The 19,272-nt window shown below is 38.3% G+C and overlaps 1 protein-coding gene across 4 annotated transcripts in view; it reads left to right on the top strand.

Annotated features, from left to right (window-relative positions):
- The window catches only part of LOC112622349 (cytidine monophosphate-N-acetylneuraminic acid hydroxylase), a 354,146-nt gene that overhangs the window by 321,409 nt on the left and 13,465 nt on the right, over nucleotides 1-19,272 (top strand). For all 4 annotated transcript variants that reach the window (XM_025381885.1, XM_025381884.1, XM_025381882.1 and 1 more), the window contains 6 exons: nucleotides 109-299; nucleotides 3,744-3,891; nucleotides 4,267-4,348; nucleotides 5,133-5,270; nucleotides 7,313-7,448; nucleotides 16,184-16,324. In XM_025381885.1, the coding sequence (XP_025237670.1) occupies nucleotides 109-299; nucleotides 3,744-3,891; nucleotides 4,267-4,348; nucleotides 5,133-5,270; nucleotides 7,313-7,448; nucleotides 16,184-16,324 (836 nt within the window). The remainder of the gene's footprint in view (nucleotides 1-108; nucleotides 300-3,743; nucleotides 3,892-4,266; nucleotides 4,349-5,132; nucleotides 5,271-7,312; nucleotides 7,449-16,183; nucleotides 16,325-19,272) is intronic.

Raw genomic sequence — 19,272 nt, 5'->3', positions numbered from 1 at the left:
TACTCCAACCTGTGTACTTTGTCAGCCACCCAAACCAAACATTTCCGTTCATTGTTGCTGACCAGTAATGAACAATTCAATAATAGGAATCTCACTCTCTTTTAACAGATAACATACCTCACTCACGCCTGCATGGACCTCAAGTTAGGAGACAAGAGAATGGTGTTTGACCCTTGGTTAATCGGTCCTGCTTTTGCCCGAGGATGGTGGTTGCTCCATGAGCCTCCATCTGATTGGCTGGAGAGGCTGTGCCAGGCAGACCTCATTTATATCAGTCATCTGCACTCGGACCACCTGAGGTAATGAAGTCCTGAGCACACAACTCCTAAGCTCATGCTGCAGGGAAGGCATCAAATGTTCTCCAATTCTTCTGCAATCACTGCTGACTTTGAAGTAGGTTCAGCTGGGATGATGAAAAGAGGACTAATTAAGATAAATATTTATATTTGCATAGAAAGTTTATACTTTTAAAACTGTTTCCAGAAAGACAAATATGGCATGTTCTCACTTATAAGTGGGAGCTAAATAATGTGCACAAATAGGCGTAGAGAGTAGAATGACAGACACTGGAGGTTTAGAAAGGTGAGGGGGTGGGAAGTAGGTGAATGATGAGAAATTATTTAATGGGTACAATGTACATGATTAGGATTAATAATGCTCTGATTTCACCACTGTGCAATCTTTGGTTGTAACAAAATTGCACTTGTACCCCATAAAATTATACAAATGATTTACACTTTTCTACACTTTACACCATTGGGAGTGAGGAAGGAGCTATTGTAAGGAAGCAGGAGAGGATGAATAACCGTCTCACTTCCCACCCTAAGGGAACACACATTTTCTCTAAAGGGCCAGAGCCTAAATATTTTAGGCTTTGCAAGCCATACAGTGAGAGTTGCCACCACTCAACCCTGCTGTTGTAACCCAAAAGCAGCCATAGATGGTCCTGAATGAGACTGACTGTGTTCCAATCAAATTTTATTTATGGATAATGACATGTGAATATCATATAATTTTCATGTATTACAAAATATCATTGTCCTTTTGATTTTCTTTACAACCATTTAAGAGGTAAAAACCATCCCCTCAGCTGTGAGCAAGCTTCAAAAGAAAAAAGAAGCCACCCTTAGCTTGCAAGGTTGTACATAAACAAGCAGCAGCAGGTTGGATTCAGCCCAAACATGGTTTGCCAAGCTCTGATTTATAGTATCCTAACACTAAACACCCAACATAGTAATCCTGACTCAACCTCACTCAGTATTTCATTGGAACCAGAGTAATGTGATGCTAATGATAGCAACTGAAATTTTCCCTGACCCAGGCAATTAAAAAAGAGGGAGAAAGGAGGACTTTAAGTTAAGAAACCACACGTATTTGCGAATGTACTGAGCTATTAGAAGAGGGAAGCACATATTGCCGATTCCTTTGCTTAACTATAGGGTCATATTTCTTCATCATTATTTTGAAATTTGTATCACTTCTGCTGGATTGCCAATATAAACACATAACAATGCCCATAATGTGCTACTCAAGCAATTCAACTTTGTTTTTCTGTGCCCCTACATGACAAAATGGTTAGAGATAACATGTTGGTTGCTGGTTGACTGGCCCTTTAATTTTTATTCTAAAGCATATGGGAACTCTAAATAGTGGATATGCTCTGATTTATTTTTCAGGGAAGTGTTTTTTTTTTTTAATTAACTGATTTAGTAACAAATTGCCTGCAACACACTTCTTAACTGATCACAACCCCCTAGGATACTGTGGTACTACAACTAAAATTCCACTTTATATGATACCTTTGTGCCACACTACCTCCTGGAACTACACTTGCATAATTTCAGGATTACAAGAGCCCTGAGTTCATTTGTTGTACAATAACAGTAATGTGTGGTAGTAATTTTGTATAGCTTGTGTAGGGACAATAGCACATAAATGATGTGATTGCTTTATAGTGTCTAAGATGCAATTACCTAAAGTCTTAATGAGAGACATTCTATGGGAATACACTAAATTTAGGGAGGGTAAGAACTCATTTGTTGAGTTATTCTTTAACTACTGTCCTGAAAACCAGTTTAGCTTTCATTTCACAGGCTTGTGTCAACAGTTGTCTTGCGTTAAAACAACAGTTTTCAACTATAGTATCATAACACATCGGTTGTGCAGTGTGTTGCAGATAGTTTATTATTGAAAAGGGGCCAAAGCTTGTGATTTTTTTTACTCCTTTGGGTCTATTTCCTTGAAAGACCCTTACTTTTTGACTCTTCCCCAGTCAACTAGTAAACATCAAGATTGTTTGCCCCCAACCCTTCTGTCTGACCTTTATTTACTGAATAAAGCCTCCCTGATTTACAAAAACAAGGGAAAAGGCCAATGTACTTTAGTGGATTGCCAGTAAGAATTATTAGCAATTGAAAAATCCAAAGCAACAAACATCCATTTTAGAATAACTTATCCTAACTCCCAAAGTCCTTTAAAATGCAGGATTTCACTGCTGAACCCAGAGACTGAAGGTACATTCAAAGAATCATTGATTTTTTGAATCTTTTTTTTGAGGGGCAGAAAGTTTATTACTTCTGTCACTTCCTTCCAGATTCTACTTATTTGGATAGCTTTTAACGCAATGCTGGAACTTGAATATTAGTACAGCTAAGTGCTGATATGCAGATTTTTAAAGTACTTTTCCTATGATTATATATATTATTTTGCCTGATCTTATACTCTGTGTACAAGTCTGATTCTTAAACCAGATAGTATATTCGTTAAAGTTAGAAACTTTCTTCTTATAGAAGCACTAGGTTTAGAATCAGAAAACCCAAATTTGAATACCGATTTACTGTGTGTTGTGTATTTCTGAATGTTTCCTCATCTACAAAAACAAAAAAATTCGTAGCTTTTTTGTAGGAATTGAATAACATAGTATGTAAAACTGCCCCAGCACCAAGTTTGAAATAGTAATAGATGTGTAATCATTTATTTGTTTATTCAACTTTCTACCACCCCCTACAGTATAATAACTCTGTTATATAATGAATGCTCAATAAATAAAATCTGACTTAATATGTCTAGATAGTCAAAAAGACTTGGATGATTGATTGTGTACTGAGTTGGGATTACTACAATTGTGGAATGTAGTTCCTCAACACTAAATTTCACTGTCTTGCCTAGCTGGTAATTCTGTCCCTCCCTTAAGGGTAAATAATATAGTCTGTTAAAGTGTGGCTTTGATATACAACATATATTATTTATCCTTAAAAAGGGACAGAATCTTTGAAGGTTGAAAAACCGACCCCCAAAATGGTCCTGGGGGGCTTTTGTCCTGTACTATGTCCCAGTCCTCTCTCTTACTGCGAGCTACTGCTTGAGGAATGCAAAGAAATGAGGATCTCCATGATCTTCATTTCTTTTCTCTACAGCATGACTTTTTCTTGTCTGTGTCTACTGTTAGAACTACCCCTCCTTCAAGCAGCATCAGTGTGGAAAATGGAACTTGCATACCTGGTTGATGTCCACACCATGAGCATATGATATGTTCTAACAACAAAGATGAATCCCCTCAGAATCTCCCATCACTTTCACAGTCAGCCTTGAACAGAAAAACTTTTCTCTGGTCTTTGGGGAGAGTTCAGTTTTTCAAGTCCTCACTTCTCTGTCATATATGTTGGTAAAAGGAACAAACTGTCTCTCATACTAGATGACACTATTTTTTTCTCCTTTCAACCTTTCCATCTGTCTTATCCTAGTTACCCCACACTGAAAAAGCTTGCTGGGAGAAGACCAGATATTCCCATTTATGTTGGAAACACAGAAAGGCCTGTATTTTGGAATCTGAATCAGAGCGGTGTCCAGTTGACTAATATCAATGTTGTGCCATTTGGAATATGGCAGCAGGTCAGAAATCTGTTTTCTTTCCATGCTTTCCAGTTATGCTTCCTGGGATGAATGTTATGTGAGATAGTCACCATAAGATTAAGTAAAAAAATGGGCCAATGTGGTCTGTCCCTGATACTACATAAACACAACCTCTATTTGAGCTTCAAACGTTAGGCAGACTGTCCTGGGCAAAGATTATTTTCTTTCCATTAGCCCATACTATTATAGTATAACACTACAGAACAGGTAATAAATCTAGTTCTGAATAAGGAAATTTCCTCAAATATGAGGTTCAATTGACCATTCTTTCCAGAACAGGTGATTACCTTCTCAAATATTGAATTAAAAACCAAACTGAAATTCACAGTTGTTGGTTTGATTGTTAAATTCCAGGTGGACAAAAATCTTCGATTCATGATCTTGATGGATGGTGTTCATCCTGAGATGGACACTTGCATTATTGTGGAGTACAAAGGTATGTTTTTACCCCCATTGACAATGAAAAATGGAAAACATTCTTAATAGGAAGGATAGTAATATCTATATGAAATTTCATCACATGTTCATCTTCTAGCTCCATTTTGAAAGAATATAGCATATTATATCCTTGTCCTAGAAATATGGAGCTACCTTTCAAATAATTTTTCCAGAAAACAAATTATAAATAATGTCATCTAGATTGTGACAGGAGCAAAGCTTTCTTTCATAAGGCAATAAATATTTTACACTCCACCTATAGTGATTTCTTCAAAACTACCTTTATTAAATAAATGTCTTTTATTACTTTCACCTAGAAATATCATGTAATATAATCATGCACTGCTTTTCATATGAAAAGATGGCCTTACTGCCCCAACAATCATTTGATTATGAACTTCGCATGTAATTTGCAAAAGATACAGGGAAGTATGTTAATCCACTCTTTTCTGATCCTTTGGGCTCAACACCTGGAAAAAGTTGACTGAAGAAAGCAGTCTATGAATGAGCTAGAGTGGAATTAAGGTAAATGTCTTCATGAGACACTTAGAATCCACCAAGTCAAATAGGATGAATTTAGTCACTTGAAAATTCAGAATATACTATTGAAAACTTTAAGTTTTAAAAGCTTACTGTTTTCCCTTTAATATAATCAATTCTTCTATAATCAAATAAGTTCAATTATACAGACTGTACACGGAAGACTTTGTCTTGGAATTTAAACCATTCATGGGTGTTCAAGATTTCACCTTGAATACCTATACCTCTTTGTTTCTCCACAGGTCATAAAATACTGAATACAGTGGACTGCACCAGACCCAATGGGGGAAGGCTCCCTACGAAGGTTGCTCTAATGATGAGTGATTTTGCTGGAGGAGCATCAGGCTTTCCAATGACTTTCAGTGGTGGAAAATTTACTGGTAATATTTTATATGAAAGTGATACCGAGTATCAGGCATGGCACATTGCTAAATGCTGTGAGAGTAAATACAAATGTAATTGAGACATGGTCCCTCCCCACAAGAAGCATGCAATCTTATTGGGAAACGAGACTTGTAAGTTGCAGATTACAAACTAAGGTTTCTAGCTCAAAATGTGATGCAGCATGAAGGAAATGTTGAGATCTGAGAGCACCTCAGGAGGAGCCAAGAAAAAGAATCACTTGGATTCACCATGTAGACCATAGAGCAGAACAGGAAAGGCCTGAAATGGGTCATCCAGGCTTAGGTGCTCTTGGAATATGGTTCCTAACGGGGTGTGCACCTCAACCTGTGGATGTTCATATCAGGGAGCAATGCACCCACAGAGGGTCCTCTAGTCGGGGACCTCTGGTGCACCCAGAGGAGGGTCCTCTGGTTGGGGGTCTTAGGCAGGAGCCTTGCTGCTCTGGGTCCAAGAGTGGGGTTGGGGTTGGCTTGGGGGAAGTGTGTATCCTCAACACTAGCATTGTAAGTGCTCAATAAATGTCCACTTAGTAAATTAATATATCTGATAAGTGATCCCTGTCTAACAATGTGGCAGAAAATGCCCTGTTTTACAATATGAAGATAACCTTTGTCCCGTTCTTTGCTTTCTTCTCTAAGTCTATATTCATTGCCTCCCAGAGTGTGTAACCACATGAGAAATAGAGGGAAGGTTCTGTCCTTAAGAAGTTAAAAGTGTGACTGGGAAGGTAAAACATACTTATTAAAGGTTAACTGGCATTATCCCATTGTGTGTGACAGTGAGTTTGTGTGTGTGTGTGCACGTATGTGTGAGTACACGCATATACATTTAAAAAGGTCTTAAATATACCATAATGTTATGTCTAGGTGATGGGTAGCTTGTATATTTTTTTATATCCTTATCTGTGTTTGTCAAATTTCATAGAAACATTAACAGTAACAGCTCCCTGATCTTGTACCCGATATGCTCTGAGTCCTGTCTAATTCCTCAAGTTCCTTCACTGCCTGTCACTCTGATGCTTGCTATATATCAACCCATCCTGCCTTTCGTTTCTTAGACCCAAAGTGTCAAGTGCACACCTGCCCTAGGTCTTTCCGTTTACTGTTTCCATTGCCTGGAGTGCAGCTGGCCCCGATTTGCATGTGACTAGCAACTTTTCATCTATGTCTCAACTCAAATGTCATCTCTTCACTAACCATCCTGTCTAATGATTCCCTCCATCTCATCCCACTCACCCCAGCCTCTCTGTTCTGTTGCTGTTTTATTTTCTTCATGGTGCATCACTCTTTGCAATGACTTTACTTGTTCATTATTTGCTTCTCACTAGAACGAACACTCCATGAGAGCAGGGACCTGCTTTGCCTTGTTCACCACTTTATTCCCAGTGGCTAGAACCACGTCTGACAGAGTAGGGGCATAATAAATATTGGTTGCGTGAATGAATAAGCAAATGAACAGCGCTGTGAGAGAGGCATCATGATGCCATTTACAGAGAAGATACAGACATGGAGAAGTTAGGTAGTTTGCCCAAGGCTGCCCAACCAGTAAGTGGTGGGTCAGGATTTTCATCCTAGGTGATTCCAACATCATGCTCTTAATCACTGTGTATTGTCAGATTATGTTGAACACACCTGTTATAATCTACAAAAATAATGAAGCTATTTCCATGTTAGTAAAGAGTTAACAATTTCAAGAATTACAATACCCTTAAAATGCACATGCACACCAACTACGATTATGCATGCTACCCTGTGTATTCTGCTAGGGTCCGAATGAATTGCCATATACAAGGAGAAAGCTGTCTTTGGCTGGCTTGGTAACATTTTCCTAGTAACCAATTGAAATTTGCAAGATAAAAACTCCGGGGAAATCCTCCACTAATGACATGGAGCCTTGTTCTATTTCTGCCTTAGTTATCTATCAATTTTATCTCCTGAAGGAGTTCCAATCTGCTAGAACATGTGTTTTTCTGTGATTTTCCAGAGAGCAGAGTCTAATTTAAATCCTGTCATTTCAGAGGAATGGAAAGCCCAATTTATTAAAACAGAAAGGAAGAAGCTCCTGAACTACAAGGCTCAGCTGGTGAAGAACCTGCAACCCCGAATTTATTGTCCCTTTGCTGGGTATTTTGTGGAATCTCACCCATCAGACAAGTATGGCTAGACACTTTGTACATCTTTATATACAACTTAATGTATGTGGAATGAGCGACTTTGCTGTGAAAGCAATGTGACGTGAGAAGGAAAGTGATTAGTAGGTGTCTAGAACTTTTAACAAGCTGCTGGAGAACACAGAACACGAATAAAAGCCACACTGGGCAGCCAGGAACTCTTTCAGGAGATAAAATAACAGATATTCTCCAAAAGGATCCCAGGAAAGAGGATGGCAACTGCCATTTCCTATTTGCCAGGAAGTGAACTGGGAACTTTTAGCTAAGCCATCTAAGTTAATCTCCCAATAGCGCTATGCATGGAAAGAGGGGGTATTGTTCCTTTTTTGCAGATAGGGAATCTGAAACTCAGAAAGGCCAAGGGACGTGCCCAAAGTCACCCTGTTGGAAACATGAGTTGAGAATGGAACCCTGGTATGCTTAGTTCCAAAGCTCTTTTCTCTACACCATACTGCATTCCAGAATAGAATTGTGTCATTAACAGATTGAAGCTGTCTTCTCATGTTTTAGGTACCTCGTGTGATTTTTCTTGCAGCAGTATAACTTGTGCAAATGCTATGAATCATCACCAATTTATGGGATTGTTGAAAGAAATAAAAGACCATGAATTTGATCTTGTCCCCTTTGCCAATGCTCGGTTAAGTCAAGAAAACCTACATGATTAATTTCAAGATTCTCTTGAAACAAAAGAATTGCTTGCCAAATATGCAGGAATCAAAGATAAAATCTGGCAGTGTGGTTTGTTTTTTGATCTGATATCATAATGCTTATGGAAAAACTCATTTTGAATTTCATCCTAAGTCTGACTCCAACGTCATGCTCTTAATCACTATGTACTGTCAGATTATGTTGAACACATCTTGTGTTTGAACACAATGAAAGGAAAAGCTTAACTGTGACTTAGTTATACGAGGAGAAATATTTTATTAGGTTCCTAGAGCTGTTGTAACAAAGGAACATAAACTGGGTCATGTAACAAAAATTTGTTACAACAGCCCTAGGAACCTATTACAATTTTTGTTAACAAACATTTGTTAAGTTCTAGGGGTCAGAAGTTTGAAATAAGCTGTGGGCTGAGCCATGGTCTGTTTAAAGCCACTGGGGAAGGATTGATCCCCGGCCCTCTCCCAGCCTCTGGTTGCCTCAGACACTCCTTGGCTTGTAGATGACCATCTTTACTGTCTCTTCACATGGCATTTTCCCTGTGTGCCTATCTGTGTGCAAATTTTCCTTTTTAAATAAAGACATCAGTCAGATTGTTTTAGAGCCCACCCACATGACCTCATTTTCACTTGATTACCTCCATAAGGACCCTATCTCCAAATAAGATCACATTCTGAGGTACTAGGACTCAAGACTTTAACATTTCATTTTTGAGGGGAAAACAACCCATCACACGTATTTATGTTAAAATGGAAACTTGTCATGGCACCAATTCATAATTTTATACATTTTTAAAAAATAAACCAATAGGCAGATTTTATTTTAAATTGACAGCATTAAAATTCCCTGCAAAGTTGAGCAAAATTTGAAGAATATTTCATTAGTATTGATAATTTATAGTTGAGTTTTGATTTATGTAATACCCCTTTGAATTCAATGTTAATATTAATGAGTTGACACAAAAATTAGTAAATTTACTAAACTTGGACAGGCATAGTTTTGAAACTGTTATGCTTTTGCTTCAAAGCCAAATCAGTTCTTCTAAAAAAAAATATGAACCAGTTGTGTCAATGTGGATTTGAATGTTACATGAAAGTACATTTTTAGTACTTGCTTCTTTTTATTGGGAAACTTTTTGGGTATGTGTGGAACAACTTGAGCATGAGAATCTACTTTTTGAACTATACATTTTATAAAATCTAAATATAGATCAAGTCTTTCGGATGAAAATGTACGATCTAAATTGAGATGTACTCTGTTTAAAATATACATTGGATTTCAAAGACTTGATATGCAGAAAAGAATGCACAAATCTCAATTTTTAAAACTTGATTTCATATTAACATAACATTTGGATTACGTAAAATTATTAATTTTACCTGTTACTTTGTACTTTTTTAATGTTGCTACTAGAAAATTTAAAATTACACACATGCTTGCATTGTGTTTCTATTGAACAGAGTTTAATAATTTTTGGCATCACAGATCTTTTAATAGAGTAAAATCTCAGCTGTATAGAACTTCTGGGAACTTGGGCATTCTAAATAATGAAATCATGCTAGGTAGCACAGTTTTCTGGATAGCTATAGTTTATCTCTCTAGATGTGAAAATTTTATGATTTAGGTATAATTGTCTTCTCAGAGTATTAGAGCATAATTGATCTTTTCTTGATATCGTGGATTCATCATTTCAAAGTTTTAGAATGTAATAACAGCTTGATGTTCCTACAGTTCACTGGAGGATGTTATAACAGGATATCTGCTTGTTACAGTTTAGCTAAGAGGCTGTTAGTGATCATTCTTCACTGCTGTAACAAATCTTTACCAGAAGTCTCAATCCTTCTTTTGATTTGCTGCTTCTAGCCACCTAAGTAATTAAAAGTCAAAAATTAACTTGCTTTCACTTTTTGCATATATGCTTATGAGAGAGGCCCTGAGCAACTCTCCTGGTGAAGGACTGCTAGAAGCCTCATTCATAGAATACACTCCAAGGAAAAAGAATCGTTTTCTCAAATCAAAGCAATTTTGGTTTCAATAATGCAAAGAGAATCCTTGTTGCAGTTTTTTCTGTCACTAACCTCTCACCACTTTGCCCCAGAAGCGTATGCAGTTTTCAGAACATGCACAGCAGAACAGGGAAATTGAAGCCCTGGCTTTTCAGCCAGAAGATGAAGGGGACACCTGGGAGGCAGAAAAATACTGGAGAGATTTCAGATAGGAGGAGGCTTAAGAAAGTGAGCCCGTAAAATTATGGATAAACTCCTGGGTTAACTCCAAAGCTGCACTGTGCATATGGATCTGACCCTAAACAGGATATCAAACAGAGTACATATGCTTACAACTATAAAACAGATGAAAGAAATCAAAGACTCTAATTAGATAAATGGAACAGTGTACTATATTCATGAATCGGATGTTTAATATAGTTCCTATTTTAATTATCCCCAAACAAATTTGTAGATTCAGTACAATGCCCTTCAAAATCCTAGCAGGATATTTTATGGATCTAGATAGTGTCTAAAATTTATAGGAAAGGCAAAGGAATTAGACTAATCAAAATAATTCTGTAATAGAAGAGTAAAATTAGAGGAACATATTCTCTACTTTTAAGATTACTTGAAAAGCTGCAGTAATCAAGATAGTGTGGTACTGGTGAAGGAATAGACACAGACATCGATGGAACAGAATAGAGAGTCCAGAAATACATCCACACATATATGGCCAATTGATTTTTGGCAAAGATGCAATTTGGGGAAATGTGAATGAAAAAAGGCTTTATTTTTTATTTGAGAGGGAGTCTCACTCTGTTGCCCAGCCTGGAGTGTAGTGGCATGATCTTGTCTCACTGCAGCCTCCACCTCCTGGGTTCAAGTGACTCTCCTGCATCAGCCTCCAGAGTAGCTGGGACTACAGGCGCATGCCATCTTGCCCAGCTAATTTTTTGTATTTTTAGTAGAGACAGGGTTTCACCATGCTAGCCAGGATGGTCTCAATCTCCTGACCTCACAATTCACCTGCCTTGGCCTCCCAAAGTGCTGGGATTACAGCCGTGAGCTACGAGCTACCGCGCCCAGCCCGAAAAAAGGCAATTTAATGGAGAAAGGGTAGTCATTTCAACAAATGTTACTGGAGCAATTGCACACCCATACGCAAAAACAAAAAACAAAAAAAACCTACCTCGATCTGAACCTTATGTCATATGCAAAAAGTAAGTAAAAATGGATTATAGATATAAATGTTAATACAAAACTATAAAATTTTAAAAAGAAAATATATGGGAAATATTCCTGTCTATGGGATAGGCAAAGACTTCTTAGATGTTGCATCAAAAGCATGATCTATTTTTAAAATTAATATATTATTCTTTATTAAATTTTAAAATGATTGCTCTATAAATAGGAAACATTAAGAGGATGAAAAGGCAAACTCTAGACTCTGAGAACATTTTGCAAGTAGCATACCTGACAAATAACTTGTATCCAGAACATATAATGAATTCTCAAAAATCAGCAATAAGACTATGATTTAAAATTTTAAAAATCAATAGTAAGAAAATTTAAAAATTGACAAAATATTTGAGCAGACACTTCACCAAAGAAGATATATGGATGTCAAATAAGCATATGAAAAGATGCTGAATAGCATTAGCCATTAGGAAAATGAAAACACCACAATGGCATAACTATTAGAATTAATGGCACTTTGGAAAATTGACAATACCACCTTATGTCAAAAACCAACGGCCCCCATGCTTTGCTCTTAAGGATGCAAAATGGTGCAGTCCCTCTAGAGAACACTTTTGCAGTTTCTCTGAAGCTAACCTTACTGTATGATCCAACAGTTCCACTCCTGAGTTTTTGCCCTAATTAAATTAAAACTTTTATTCACACAAAAAATCTATATGCAAATATTAATAGCTCCATTCATAATCACCAAATCAACCCAAATAGCCTTCAACAGGTGAATGGATAAACAAGCTATGGTATAGTCATACAACAGACTACTACTCAACAATAAGAACTGCTGCATACAACAGTGTGGATGAATCTCAAAGGCACTGTGTTGAGTGACAGAAGCCAGTCTCAAAAGGTTACATACTAAAAGATTCTATGTATATGATTTTCTGGAAAAGGCAAAATTATAGGAATAGAGAGTAGATTCGTGATTGTGAGGAGGTAGGGGTTAAAGAAGAATTTTACTACAAAGTTGCCAATGCAAGGAAGTTTTGGGGGTGATGAACTGTCCTGTATCCCAATTGTGGTGGCAGTTACACGAATCTATATTTGCGTTAAGATCTATAGATTTGTGCTCCCTTAAAAAGTTAAAAAAAAAAAAACTCAGTAAATTTGAAAAATTAAAGATCAAAAAAGGCAAACATGGTGATTCTTAAAGAGCATTTTGGTAGTTAAGGCAAGCATATTGGTTTTTTTGTTTGTTTGTGGGTTTTGTTTTGTTTTTTGGTAGAAACAGAGACTAGCTCTGTCACTCAGACTGGAGTGCAATGGCGCAATCTCAGCTCACTGCAACCTCCGCCTCCCAGGTTCAGGGGATTCTCCTGCGTCAGCCTCCTGAATAGCTGGGACTACAGGCATGCACCACCATGCCCAGCTAATTTTTTTTTGTTTGTATTTTTAGTGGAGATGGGGGTTTCCCCATGTTGGCCAGACTGGTTTCCAACTCCTGAATTCAAATGATCCTCCCACCTTGACCTCCCAAAGTGTTGGGATTACAGGTGTGAGCCACTGCACCCAGCAAGCATAGTTAAGTCATATTTGTGATACAATCAAGTTATATTACATGCACATTTTATGGGCTTCATAATCTCTTGCAAAAGCAATACATATAAATCTACCCATTTTGTGTTATTTGGAGCACAATTTTTGTTTTAAATGCTAAAGCAAACTTTATAGATGTTTAAACTGCTTTTATGAGATTCCCTTGATTGTATATGGAACTTATTTGATCCTGAGCTTACGCAGTGACTCATCCCCTAGCTATAACATTTTCATGAGCAATCATCTGCTCCACAAAAAATTTATTTTATCATACAGTTACTGATATTTTGTGAACAAAGGGCAGGGACTGTTTATGTGCAGGCAGGAAATGCATGTGTCATTTTACCGTGAAAGTACACTTACCTGTATTTGTCTGAATTTATTGGATAATAAGTCAGTCCTCGAGGCGAGTTTTCGTGTCAGTAATCGTGTTAGGACTGCCCATGACTTCTCATCAACTGGAAGCAGCAGGACAGTAGGAGGAGTACATGGGATTGTGGTTTTTGTTCTACCACCATCTATCTGACTTCTCTGCACTTCATTTGTCTCATTGTTAAAACTTGACATCACTTTGACATTCTATGGTCTCTTGCAATGTAGCTACAATGTGTGTAATTGCTTAATGTGGTCTCTTGCTGATGTGTTTCTTTTGAAACTTCTTGTTGACTTTATTTAGCTGTCTGGTATCTTCCACATTTTTTCAGAAAAGATTGGTCTAAGGTTAAAACATAATTTCTTTTGATCAATGCTCTTCGTTACTCGTAAATTCATTTTTCATTCACTGAGTGGCACTGTGCTAAGTACTGGAGAACTAGAGATAAAATGATTGTTCTCAGAGTGATGGTCTATTAGAAGAGAAGAACAATTGTAATGCAGAATGATCAATGCAGGCAAGGGGATACAGATGGAGAGGAGACGAACATTGGATGAGTCTGTGAATGCTGCATTTTAGAGAAGGAGTAGGAACTGACCAGCAAAGCTAACAAGGTGCTGCAATGAGAGATTGCAGGTCAGAACAGGAGATAGGGGTTGTATGAGCACTTTAGGACATGCTACGTGATTTGGATTTTTTCCTGGAAGGATAGGGAGCCTGATAGTCAGGTGAGGAACAGGAATGTAATCAGATGTGCACTGGAGGGATTTGTATGCCTGTGTGATGGCAAAGGGAAAGGGAGGCCAGTTTGGAAACTGTTGCAATAACCCAGGAAGGAATAATGAATGGCAGTGGGGAGTGAGAAGGGAATGCAGATTCAAGAAATATTAAGTAGGTTGAGTTGCAAGGATGTGGAGAAGAATTGGAGGTGGTGGGTACTTGACCACTTAATGTGATGCTGCAATTTAAAGCAATTAAAAGCTGCACTCTTGCATGTAAGTAGTTGGCAAATACTTTCACTTCCCACAATACCCCATCTAGATATTGATTTTATTTTTATTTTATAGAGAGACAAAGACACATCAAGAAGTTACAGAACTTTGTGACCATCACACCTTATGTTTTAGGAAGAGTAATGAATAGTAACGTGATTGGAGAGGGGAAAGTTGGAGGCAGGGGGACCTGTTAGTGAACCACATAGAGACTAAAGGCCAGAAGAAGATGAGACACGGTGGTGACTGTAACAGTAGGAGGATATTAATGTGTGTAAAAAGGGAAAAGCTACTGACGTCTTTGGTGCAGTGACAGCATCCTCACTTGTGTCTATAAAATTGATTCCAAGATCATAAATGTGTCACCTGAGTGCTATAGAAATGCAAATGATTATGTACTTTTTGCTTATCTGACTAAACATATCTATCAAGTCTGGGTGACCAATTTGTAGCTCAAGAAAGTAAAATTCCCTTTAGCAGAAATGTCTGTCTATAAAACCCATGTTAGGTGAATCACAGTGGCAAATCCTCTTTCTCTGGATCTTTCTCTTTCTGCTCCAACACAACCACAATCACATTCTTGTATGACATTGAAATTGAAGAGTTAAGGCTTTTCAAGAAAGATTGTGATATGGAATTAGATTTGGGAGACACCACGCTTTTATCAATGCCACAGTTAGAAATTAGATCTCAGCCAGATGCGGTGGCTCACACCTGTAATCCCAGCACTTTGGGAGGCCAAGGCAGGTGGATTGCCTGAGGTCAGGTGTTCGAGACCAGCCTGGCCAACATGGCGAAACCCCATATCTACTAAAAATACAAAAATTAGCCGGGCATGGTGGTGGGTGCCTGTAATCCTAGCTACTTGGGAGGCTGAGGCAGGGAGAATTGCTTGAACCTGGGAGGGGGGTGGTAGCAGTGAGCCGAGTCATGCCATTGCACTCCAGCCTGGGCGACAGAGCAAGACTCCGTCTCAAAAAAAAAAACAAAACAAAAAAGAAAACAAAAAAATTAGATCTCAGAGCCCAGAAGTTGAGACCAGCCTCAGCAACAAAGTGAGACCCCATCTCTACAAAACATCAAAAAATTAGTCTGGCATAGTGGTGCATGCCTGTAGTCCCAGCTACTTGGGAGGCTGAGGCAGGAGAATTGCTTGAGCCCGGGGGGTTGAACCTTCAGTGAGCCATGTTCATGCTACTGTACTCCACCTGGATGAAAGAGTGAGACCCTGTTTCAAAAAGAAAGAAAGAAAAAAAGAAATTGGATCTCAAGATGGGTTGCAACTGAGGATGTATGTATGTAACAAGTAGATTTTTAATGGTTTTGAATGTAAAAGCTTTTCAGATTTTACTCCCAAAGTTTTGTGGCATCCTGTGAGGGCTGAGCCTTCACTGGCTGCACAGCCTGTGTTGGACAGCTGGGTGGAGAGCTGGAGCTGGGCTGACTGCTAACGGTATGGCCTCGAGCAAGTCATATGTCCTCTCTAAGCCTTAGTTTATCTCTCTATCAAATGAGCATCATAATAGTACCTCGTGGGGCATTGTGAAGGTAATCATTAGTTCATATTAAACACTTAGTATAATGCCTGCCAAATAAGAGTTAATCCATATATTAACATTAAACACAGGAGTGTGCACTTCCCACCTATTTTCAGTAGTCAGTCTTGCTACATCTAACTTCAATTCCCATCACCATGTGATTATACTTAAAAACAAAGTATAAATACAATCTTCTTTGACTGACACTTCTTCTCTAATTAGGGACATTAGCCCAAATATAGTATTTTTCCATGGAATAAGTGGAGGAGGATTGGAAAGTGAAAACGTGGAGAAAATAAAACAAATCTGTCATTGTACTCATCAGACTGTGCACTTGAGAATAAACTTTCTTACATGGGAGTGCTCTTATTTCTCAGGTACATCAAAGAAACAAACACCAAAAATGACCCAAATGAACTCAACAATCTTATCAAGAAAAACTCTGATGTGATAACATGGACCCCTCGACCTGGAGCCACCCTTGATCTGGGAAGAATGCTGAAGGATCCAACAGACAGGTTTGGCTTAAATATTTTTAGAGGATAAAAATGTTTTATAATATTTTTTCAATACTATGAGAAAATAAATGGCTCACCTCTGGCCTCTTGACAGGTTCTTATTTTGTTTGTTATACAGTAAAATCCACACATCACTTTCTATTTTATTTTTTTTTTTGAGATGGAGTCTTGCTCTGCCTACCAGGCTGGAGTGCAGTGGCACGATCTCGGCTCCCTGCAACCTCTGCCTCCCAGGTTCAAGCAATTCTCCTGCCTCAGCCTCCTGAATAACTGGGATTACAAGTGCATGCCACCGTGCCCGGTGAATTTTTGTATTTTTAGTAGAGACAAGGTTTCACCATGTTGGTCAGGCTGATCTTGAACTCCTGACCTCATGATCTGCTCACCTCCACCCCCCAAATTGCTGGGATTACAGGCGTGAGCCACCGCGCCCGGCCTAGGTCACTTTTTAAAAATGGAAGTCTTACCATTTAAATAAAATGAACTATCCAATAAGTATCTCACAAATCTCGGGGAAGACTGAATTTTTTCCTAATCTTTTCATCCTGTATAACAATGACTCAAATGTTTTCATCATCTCAGAACCTTTCTAGAGGGTAAACAGTGAATAATCTTTTCTTCTATTAAGTGCCATTGATACAGCTCAAAAATAAATTATTTTATGAAAGTAAAAAGCAGTAAGAAAATTAGTTTTCATGTCAGTGCAAATATTACCCAATTTCCCATTCCACAGATAGTACATTTGAACAAGTAACAATAACACACTGGAAATGCAATCCGAGAAAATTAACATGATGTCACAAAGCTATATTTTTTTGAATACTACTCTGAAGCCAAATGAAACCATCATGGGCTATTTGGAAATGGACTAACATTTTGGAGAGTGGTACATGCAATTACCAAAAGCTCACCGTCTCCCAGCCTTGCCTCTGCAAAGTCAGTATGAATGGTAAATCAGCTGATTCTGTCTTTTGCTAACTTCCCATATCAAACAAGTTATCAAATCTGGTCAATTCTCCTTCATAAAGCACTCACAAATCCATCACTTATCTCCAGCCTCTTCTGCCCTGGCCTTAATTCTGCCTCTCAAAATTTATCACCTAGACTCCTGCAGTGCCCCCTGACTCCCGCACAACTTCCCTTGACCCATCTTCCGTGCCAGTGTCTTCAATCTGCTGGTCACAATCCATTGGCGAGTCATAACATTAATGCCATTGCTCACAGTCAATGTTTTAAAAATGAAATATAATAGAATAAAATGAATAGAATAGAAAATACCTGAGTACATTTCATGTAACAAGCATATCATTTCATGAAACTTTTGTTTCATAGGTACCCTTGGTAGGTGGACTCCAGGGTCCTAATGTAAAATATAGTCTTTACTGGGATGATAGGCAAAATGTTTGAAAGCCCCTGCTCTTCATTGCTGACAAAGTAACCTTTCTAAAGTGCAAACATTCCTGTTTAAAATTCTGCAGGATATCCTTAGTGCCTCCAGGATAAAAGTGTTTCTAATTTTATTTTCCAGGTCTAAAGGTTTTTAATTATTCCAGTTCTTAGCAACGTATTCAAGAGCCTTTGTCATTTTACATTTGCCTAACTGCAAAAATCATCTCTTTCTATTGCCCCAGCAGTAATTTTCAAGCTTTAATGAACATCAGAATAACTGAAGAGACTCACATAAATCCAGATCCCTGGACTCCCTTCCCCCCCAGATCCGGATTCAGTAGATCTGAGGCAGAGCCCAGGAATCTGCATGTGTATCCTTGTGCTTCACCAAAGCATTCTGCGTGACTAGAAAGTCAACACTGTTGGGTCTCAGAGCTAAGACAAAGTATAGGGGACACACAGAGACCAAGTACTTTAACTGCCTTGCAAGGGGAGGAGGAAAAAAATGTGACCAAGGAAAGCTTAATCTGGATCTTTGGCATTTAGAGATGAGGAGGATGTCACAAGTAGAGAGAAGAAAGAGATTCTAGTCAAAAGCAATGGGATGTGCTGGAGACGGCAAGTGTACAATGGGTTTGGTGAATGCGGATACCCATAATGAGGGCATAAATATATGTCATTCATTGAGAAATGATTTATTGAACTCCTTCTGTATACAAGTCATCATCCCAGGTATAGGGGATACAGATGTGAAGAGGCTTTTGTCCTCATAAAGCCATCTGTCTTCCTGAGTAGAGGGCTGGTGAGTGAAAGCGGAGGAAAAGGGTGAGATGGATAGGCGGCCAGGCTTGGAGAAAGGCCCCAGAAGCCAGTGTAGGGAATTTGTGCTGTGAGTGAGGTGAGGGGAGCTGCAGAATGTTATAAAGCAAAGAAGGGACATTACTGAGTTGTGTTTTAGAAAAACCATTTCAGCTTTGCAGAGAATGGATTGGGGAACAGGTAGAACCACTGGAGTAAGGGAGGGTGGTTGGGAGGGTGTGGCTTTCTATAGAAAGAGATTAGTGAAGCTCTAGACTGAGGCAAGGCAAGGAGTTGCAGAATAAGATTTGAGATATATTTAGAAGTGAGAAGCTTTAGGATTTGTTAAATAATTTTTTTTTCTTTTTTTTCTTTTTACAGAAACCAGTACATCTGTAGCTTAGGGCATATAAAAGTATAGTTTTGAGAAGAGGGTCAGCTACCGCCACCTGCCACGTCTTTATGAGATGGGCACCTATTTCCTTCCTTATATTTTCTTTATCCAGATCACATCCTATTCCATTCTCGGGATTTAAAATTCCGCATTTTATGCAAGGATACATCTTCATATGAGATGGACAGAACTCTAGGATTGTCAGAGAACTCTATTATCCACATTACTGGCTGGGTTTAAGGATAAAAACTTGCATCTGTCTATTGGCTGTGCTTTGATTAGGACAGCAAGAGCACCATATATTAGAGACACAAAGTTCTGGGAATTTCTTAAAGATATGCTAAAGTCATCCACATATCCAACAAAT

The sequence above is a fragment of the Theropithecus gelada genome, chromosome 4 (assembly GCF_003255815.1).
Source record: "Theropithecus gelada isolate Dixy chromosome 4, Tgel_1.0, whole genome shotgun sequence".
In the NCBI taxonomy this organism is placed as follows: Eukaryota; Metazoa; Chordata; class Mammalia; order Primates; family Cercopithecidae; genus Theropithecus; species Theropithecus gelada.
The sequence above is the reverse complement of the archived record's forward strand: the minus strand, read 5'-3'. Positions and strand labels throughout refer to the sequence as shown.